We start from the raw sequence: 8,925 nt of genomic DNA, 5'->3' as shown, positions 1-8,925 counted from the left end.
CTCATTACATTGTACTGTAATATTCCACTCAAGAATTGTGTAAAACTCTGAAGTTTTTGACATCTTCTAATATTCCCATGTCTTTTCTCTACTGTCCTTATTAGGAGAGCAGTCTATTAAGTAATTAATTTTTAGGTGTAATGGTAATACCCTACACAAGGGAGTTTTTTAGTATTTCTTATTAAATACTTTTATTAAAACAAAGTTAATCCTGCAAATAACTCACGTGTAGAAACTAGTATTAGCAGCCTCTTCCTGACCTTGAAAGAAAAAAGTTTGCAACTTATCTTTAATTCTCTAACAGTCTTTCATATGTATGGTATACAGTTATGTGAGATGAGCTGTAGAACAAGCCCTGAAACGTAAATTAATGACATTGAGAAATTGCCATTATCTTATGTGTTCAAAACAAATTAATACATAGTATATTCAATACCAGTAATTAACCAAAAAACTTTTACACTAAGTATTTTATTGTATGTGGCTGCCAGTGTATATAAAATAATTACCCTTGTGAAATAGAAATTTATGAAAATTCAGAGAGGTAGATGTTAAGGACTGACAAAAGTAGAAGTTTATATAGTATGGCACGTGTTATAGGGATAAGCTTTCATACAGGCTCCAAATTTAGTTCTCCTTTGAATATGCACTGGTTCATGAAAAATGGTTTAGAAAACCTGAAATGGAAAAGAAAAGAGTGGATTAGAGGAAAGGACCAAAACACAATAGTTTTTTCTGAAAAGTAATACATCTTCCATTACTTTGAGGGCATTCATTTGCATGTTAGCTTATACAGTGCTTTCAATTAAACCAAACCTTTTAGGAAGTAGACATATCACAGGGTTTCAAGGGAAAAAATGAGAAATAGATCTCTGTGGTGTATAAAATAGAATTTTCTCTTAATTTTCACAACCACTCTGAAGTACAAATCACCCATGGTTTATAAAAAACAGACTTATAGATTAACTTGCCAAGATCACTGCCAAATATACTCTATATCCTAATTTTTAAAAGTTAACATAAAAATCTCTTAAATTCAGAAAAATCTGAATATCCCTAGAAAATAAGCAATAGCATTGAGGAGAGCAGTTTGATAAATTCTACTAAGGTAGAAGATGCAATCCCACTTGTATTTACTGTAGAGGCCACTTTTAGGCAAACAGGCTTGAGCCATAGAATGTAAAAAGTGCCCACATGGATCCCCTGCCTGAATACACATAGGCCCATCAGGCGATCCACATTAAAATATCCTTAGGCCCTAACTAACCAATGGGCTACTTACAACTAGGCACAGTTACCAAAAGGAAGATTCCATACATCGCCATACCGCCTCATGTTCTCCCTTTAAAAACAGCCCCTACCTGCTTCCTCACTGCAGAAAGCCTCTCCTTTGCTGTCCTGCCCAAAGCTCCCCCTAAGGTGTATTCCATTCCCACTGCCTCATGGCACAAGCCTTTCTGCTGTCCTGCCTTCCCGGTCCCTTACGGTGTATGCAATAAATTTCTATCTCCTTTGTTCTGTTTTGGGTAAATTCTTTCACCTCCTTCACCATCAACTTCCACCCGATCACTGCCTCACATGTGGGGGCCCCCATTCAACTGGACAGACACCCCACTTAACATTTACCTAGATAAACCTATACATAAAGTGAAACACACATGGATGTTGACTATCGTGGTGTTTAAAGAGGGAAGAACTAGGAATAGCCTAAATGTAACTCGGCTGGGGAATGGATAAACAAACCGAGGTTTATACACACGTTGAATACTAGAGATAGAGAGCAGGTAAAACAATCTACAAGGATCAACACAAATCTCAAACACAATAGTTGGTCCTTAAAAAACAGTAACTGTTTTAAAACTACAAAACACAAGAAACGTAGTAAAAAGTAAAAACATGGGTATACCCACTTCAGAGTAAGTTACCTATACAGAAAGGTAGAAAAAGTGTCTTTTATTTCTTTTTGAAAATTAGTAACGGGGGCGCCTGGGTGGCTCAGTCGGTTAAGCGTCCGACTTCAGCTCAGGTCACGATCTCACGGTCCATGAGTTCGAGCCCCGCGTCGGGCTCTGTGCTGACCACTCAGAGCCTGGAGCCTGCTTCTGATTCTGTGTCTCCCTCTCTCTCTGCCCCTCCCCCATTCATGCTCTGTCTCTCTGTCTCAAAAATAAATAAATGTTAAAAAAAAATTTAAAAAAAAATAAAATTAGTAAGGTAAACTATTTAATTCAGGATGGTAGATACATGGTTCTCTATACTTATTTGGAAATTTCTATTGTCTTAGAACGAGAATGTTCAAGGGGTTTAAACAGAATGGTGAAAAAACTAGTTAACATTTGAATTACTAGATCAGTAGAAAAACTAGAAAAAACTAGATCAGTAGAAAACAGTAGCAAATAGGCTGAGGTCTGTTTGGCAAGGGCTCAAGAGAAAGCACTCTTGAGCTCCATGTGGAAAGTTTGTTCCCAGTTAGCAAGTGTTATTAAATTTTAAATGTCATTCCTTACTGAATAATCTTACTTCTAGAAATTTATCTTAAAGAAAACAGGTAAACTATACATAGGAGTACCAAGATATTTGCCTCAGTGTAGCAATATTTAATGATGTTTAAGCTGTATTAATGATGTATAATACAGCCACTAAAAATTTCATTTACAAAGAATTTTTTTTTTAATTTTTTTTTTTTTAACGTTTATTTATTTTTGAGACAGAGAGAGACAGAGCATGAACGGGGGAGGGTCAGAGAGAGGGAGACACAGAATCTGAAACAGGCTCCAGGCTCTGAGCTGTCAGCACAGAGCCCGACGCGGGGCTCGAACGCACGGACCGCGAGATCATGACCCGAGCTGAAGTCGGCCGCTTAACCGACTGAGCCACCCAGGCGCCCCTACAAAGAATTTTTAATGAAATAAAGTTCAAGGGTTTTTTTTAATTTTTATTTTTGAGAGAAAGAGAGAGAGCATGAGAGGGGGAGGGGCAGAGAGAGAGACAGACAGACAGACATAGAATCCGAAACAGGTTCCAGGCTCTAAGCTCTCAGCACAGAGTGGGGCTCAAACTCACAAGCCGTGAGATCATGACCTGAGCCGCCGAAGTCAGATGCTTAACCAACCGAGCCACCCAGGCATCCATAAAGGTTTTTTAAAAGCAGAATAAAAACTGTACATACTCACTGTCTGTAAACCAGCATATAAATTTTTTTCCCTCTTAAAAGGAAATCTAGATTAATAATGATTGTCTCTAGGTCGCTGATCATGGTCTTTGTATTTTCCTTGTATTCTAACCTATTGCTAAGTTATCTATGCTGTCTTTCTTTAAACTATATATTTTTAAAAGATGTAAATATAAAGACTCAAATATAGAATCTATGTATCCCGGCCATTCAGTGTGGGCCCAGGACCACCACCATCGGTATAATCTGGGCATCTGTAAGAAATACTTCAGCCCTATGCCTGGGTGGCTCAGTTGGTTGGGCATCCAACGTCATGGTTCATGAATTCAAGCCCTGTGTCAGGCTCTATGCAGACGGCTCAGAGCCTGGAGCCTGCTTTGGATTCTGTCTCCCTCTCTCTCTCTGCCCTCCCTCACTTGTGTGCAGTTACTCTCAAAAATAAACATTAAAAAGGAAAAAAAAAAAAAAATCCTTCAGCCCTTAGAATTCAGACCTACTGAATTTGAATTTGCATTTTAACAAGGTAATTTGCAAATACATTCAAGTTTGAGAAGAAATACGTTTACATCCAAACATCCTTTTCTTGGCCCAAGGTGTTTAAAATCATATCCATAAACCTGTTTTATTAAACTGCCAGGATTAGTAGCTGTTATTTTACTTTGAAATCTGGGTTCTTATCCTAGCTATATTATAATTTTGAGCAAGTCATTTAAACACTTATCTGCAGACTCCTACAAAATGAAACTGTTAACAGCCAGGTAAGAAGCCACGTTTCTTAACAGTATTTTATATCAAATGAAAATAAACCACTTTATAAAGTGAATACAATGGGGAACAGAGGTTTAAAAAGAATCTTTAATAAGCCATAAAAATATGAAATACCCAAAAACTGCCATGAAGAATTAATATTGCTGAAGCAAAGAACTATTAACTATTAAATACAAACATGTTAGGCTGTTAAAAAAAGCTACTTCCTTATGGAAAACCTGTTACTCAAAGGTGGTTTCTGGTGTTTCAAAATCTTTACCAATCATTGTATTTACTGGAAACATGCTGACTTCCTGGATACTCCCAAATCCACAAAGCTTTAATTAGGGAGGGCACCAACTATGTAACATGGTATTTTAAGAAGCTGGCTTCCTGAACTTTGAGGAGTTAGAATGTTTGTAAAGGGTGTGTGCCATAGTCTTTTTTTTTTTTTTTAACACCATTAGTTTGGTTGCTTCTCATAGGTCAATATGAGTACACCCTCTGACTTAAGTACTGTGAATTTATAAAAGGTAGCAGCACCCTTGGATTACATATTAAATTATCCACAGTATGTTTTTTTGGTCAAATCTCTCTTGGATTAACATTATACAATTTTGCACACACACTGACACTTGAAATGGAAGCTACAGATTAACATATGGATACATGCTTTAAACCAGCCCATCCTGAAATCTGAAATCAAATCCACTGCCTGCCACCATGAACTCTCATACACTTCATTTCTCTCTTGTTGTATCTTTACCTAAGAATAAAGAGTAAAACCTGTTATCCCCCACTACAAATGTCCACACCATGTCAGTCTATTCAACTATATCCTGAATTTCTCTTGCATTCCCAATTCCCAATTAATTCTCTGCTATGCTGTGCTACAGCTGGTTTCTATTAGAGAAATGACATCAGAATCCAAATCAATTGGTAGTACACGTATTCAAGGTTGTCCCCATAAACACTGCAGTTTAAAAAAAAAAACAACAAAAAAAAACCTAAATATTAAAGAAACTTACCAAAGATTCGTTTTACTACAAAAAGGAACAGACTTTCTGGGGTCTGAAGGGATTTGTACTTGAGGATACTCCGGTCAGCAGGGGATCGTGTTGAGCATTCTGCAGACAGAATTGTTTCAAATCTGCAGCTGCCTGGGAAACCTGTACAAGACAAAAGGAGGGGGTAGTGGGAGGAGGTGAGAATGTTTTCAGGGAGGTTTTCTCAAATCTTTGAAATACCCGCAATAAACACTTCTCTTAACTCAAAAGAAGACATACAAAGAGTCATACTGAGCTCATCATACTCAAAACACTGCACATACAGTGGACTAGTTTATAGTATGCTTTCTTTTGCTTGCTTATTAAAAGCATCAAATGATTTAGTACATCTGCAAAGAAAAACCCATCTGGGTAGTTTATTAAACTTCAGAGGTACTCAACCTTCAGGTTACTCAACATCTTGTTTTTTACTAAAAGCAGTACACAAGATGCAAACAAAAGGTGTTAACTGTCTTGAAAGCATATATATTACTGAGAAAATGAACATCATGTTCTAAATCTGAACCACTCAGTTCATTGTTTTGGCATTATGTACCATCTGCTGTTTCATGTTACAAAACTGGACAGTTCAGTGTCATGTAACTGAAAAGCCGATAGCAAACACTGAATTATTTTAGCCACTTCACCAAGCAGCCTGCCTTTAAGCAGCAGTGTATTTGCTTAAATGTGATTTAATTTTCATATATGTATGCAATGCCACTCAAACAGCACTTAAGGAATTAGGTATCACTTAAACACCTACGATTTGTATATATTCTGATTAGGTGATACAGAATACCAGAACAGTGAACTGAACGGTTCAGATGTAGAACATGAATAAAAGATGCTCCAAATGAATACAAGATCCTAAGTCTTGAGGTTTAGGAAGATGGGAAAAACAATCATTTTATTTTCAGTTTTAACTATCCCCAAGAAGGGTGAGAGCATGTGTCCAGTTCAGTTGGGCATTTTGAAAGGGAGGTGAAAGCATCACAAATACTCTAAGAAATCCTGCAGATTACTGCTGTAACCCAGACATTTACCTGGTAAAAGGATACATCATCCCAAGATGAATCTCAAGCCTTGAAATGTTTGTACATTATACAGCATTTTATCCACTTATACAACAGTTTATCCACAGGTTAGCAACTGTGTAAAGTAATATGTAAATACCTGTTAGCAAGTGCTACAAGTGGCCACCCTGCTTACCCACCAAGAGAAGGTGTAGCTAAAGTGGGGAGTGCAAGGTATCATTTTACACAATCTTAAAACTTGGTTTCATTCACATTAACTAGCAGTAAGGATAAAGTAAGTATCTGACAACTTTCTGCCTAAAGTGTAGGCAGGCTTCCAACTTAATTAATTCCCTTTCACAAACTTCTCAAGCACCACTATGTGCCAAATATACTTCTAGGCACTGAGAATACATAAGAATAGCCAGGTTCCTGTTATGGAGGTGACAGTTCAGGAGATAATACAGACAAGGAGCTATCCAGAAATAGAGTGGTTAGATCTTGACCTAAGGAAAAGTGTCTCTGAGGAGGTGACATTTAAACTGACATCTCAATGACGAGATCCAGCCAAGTAACTATCAGTGGGAAACAACCATCAGTGAGAATTCCAAGCAGTGGGTGAACTGAGACAAAGGCTCTAAACTCAAACAAGCTGCTAGCCCCCAAAGCACAGTAATAATCACCATCCAGGAGACTGAAACCTTATAATCCTGGCATAATTATTAGTGCCCTCTTTCACTCTCCAAAGTGCCCTGGTTGGCAATACAATGCATGGTCACCCTACATATGGTATAGTTTGTCAAGCATTTGTGAAAATTTCTGTCAACTGTGGTTAGACTGTGGTTAAACATAAAGGTCTAACAGTAAACTCGTGCTAGTTTAAAATATCACCAAAAAAAGCATCTAGCACAGAGTCATGGATAAAATAGGTGCACAAAATAAAATCAAACCAACCACACTTTACAACAGAGTTAAAGAAAAGTTCATTTAAAGTCCCAAGGTGGAACGCCCTCCCCTCCTTGCTACATCCCTAGTATGAGATGAAATAACTCTGAAACCAAAGCCACCTGTGGTGACTTTAATGCTCCAGAACAGAAGCCTCCTGAAGAATTATGTCCAAGAGGCAGGCATCACCTGGAAGAGTCACTGGAGTGGCCGGGGTTTTCATAGTAAAACCCTCAGAGTACTTTAATCTGAGGCCTTCATCTCATTTTCTTTCGAGACAAGGAACTAAGTACCCCCAGTGAACACTTACTACTTTCAGCCAGCTTTTTTTTTTTTTTTGCATCCCACTCCCATTTTTTTTCTTTCCTGGGCCACTCTAACCTGTGATAAAGGCGCACATGTGTGATAATGTAATGGTTGGTTAAGAAACATAGGGTTTCAAGTTTCAGAGTTAAATCCAACCGAGACTGACCATAAATCACTGGGATGAGTTAAGAAGCTGGAGATGAGAGAAATGGATTCCAAACAGCAATGTAGTCTACAGCACTTAAAGGACAGGGCGGGGAATCCCACACCAAACTGATGGGAATTTCCCTTCCCTCCTGAGGTGACCACAACTGAGTAAGCTAGGTCCCTGACATTTCTATTTAAGGAAGTAGGTAAATGGGAGGCTATCTTACTCCATAAAACATTTCAGGGAGAAGTAAACACTTAGCCAGATGAGTACACAATCAAGTCATCTTGAAAAGTGGCTGCTTCTTTCAACAGAGGGCATGATTTATATTCTTGTTTCTTTTTTTAATTACAAGAAGTGTTTCACTTGTAAGATGACCTGCATCAGAAAGAAGCCAATCCATTTAGGATTTTAAAAATCAGGAGAAACTTGGAACAGCACTTGAATGTCAGGTTGTCCTGCCAACACACACAAAGGTTTCTCCCCGCAAGGTAAATGCCCCAAGACAAGGTCAGTATTAACTAGACGGCAAAACAAGTAAGAATGGTCCACTCTGATCACTAAGGTATGCAAACCAATAGATATTTCCAAGGTCAGACACAGTAAACTGCCAACTAAGTATGAAACGCACGCTTTGTATGAGGTTGTACACAACACACCAGTGGTAACCTTAGGCACCGGGGACGTTTCGAAAACAAACATGCTTCTTTAACTTACAGTTTGCGTTTGCAAAAATTCGTTTTCAAGTCTGTGTTCGGTGGATAAGAGGAGCTGGCAAGGAGTGGGTTTGGGAACGTTCCAACATGCAAATAGGTTCTGTTCTGAATTAAAAGCCAGGTAAAACTCTGTCCAGTGAAAATAAAGGGTGGAGTCTGGTAAACTAAGGACTAGAAGGGTGCGGACGGCGCTCGGAGGAGCAGCTGTTGCCCAAGCCAGCCGCGGAGTCACGGCGGAGGGAGGGAGAGAGAAGGGCCACCGGAATGCGGAAAGCCGTGGTTCAGCCCCGGGGCCAGCCTGCCTTGGAAAGTCCTGGCGCGGAAAGGCGCACTAACCGACCCCCGAACAACAGCGCCGATCCGCGCCGCTACTTCTCTAAAGCTGGCCCTCCCGGATCGGGTCGTCGCCGCCGAGCGCGCGTCCTCCCCAGGGGAAACAGGAGCGGGACGAAAGTGCCGCTCGCCCCAGCCACCTCGGTCGCCCGATCCCATCCGCCGCCGCCCTCCCCTCCCCCTCGTCCGCCCGCCCGCCCCCGCACACCTTCACGCGGTTGAGCCCGGCTTCCAGCCGGAGCTGTTGAACCACTTTCTTCATAGCGGCGACGCTGGAGGAACCCGACATGGCGCTCGCGAGAGCCGGGCAGATTCGTCGTTGCGGGAATCGGTCCGGTAGAGGGTCCGCGGGGTCTGACGGCGGGGCAGCGCGGCGGGGGGCGGGGCTCCGAACTTTGTCTCTTAAGTTTCCGGTTCTTTGCCCAGCGGCTCCACCCGCGGCGCGCATGCGTGTCCTCCACGGCTCTCAGTTCCAGCTCCTCTCCCCACGCAGGAGCGG

The 8,925-nt window shown here is 40.5% G+C and overlaps 1 protein-coding gene across 1 annotated transcript; it reads right to left on the bottom strand.

The window, feature by feature from the left end:
* Positions 1–452: 452 nt before the first annotated feature.
* Positions 453–8,907, bottom strand: GNG5 (G protein subunit gamma 5). Its single transcript, XM_060622486.2, has 3 exons — positions 8,635–8,907; positions 4,948–5,088; positions 453–677 (listed from the first exon to the last, which is right to left on the bottom strand). The coding sequence occupies exons 1-2, from the start codon at positions 8,872–8,874 to the stop codon at positions 4,963–4,965; spliced, it is 366 nt and encodes a 121-aa protein (XP_060478469.1). The 5' UTR covers positions 8,875–8,907; the 3' UTR covers positions 453–677; positions 4,948–4,962.
* Between the last annotated feature and the right edge of the window lie 18 nt (positions 8,908–8,925).

The sequence above is a fragment of the Panthera onca genome, chromosome C1 (assembly GCF_046562875.1).
Source record: "Panthera onca isolate mPanOnc1 chromosome C1, mPanOnc1 haplotype 2, whole genome shotgun sequence".
NCBI lineage: Eukaryota > Metazoa > Chordata > Mammalia > Carnivora > Felidae > Panthera > Panthera onca.
This window is presented reverse-complemented; position numbering and strand designations above follow the sequence as displayed.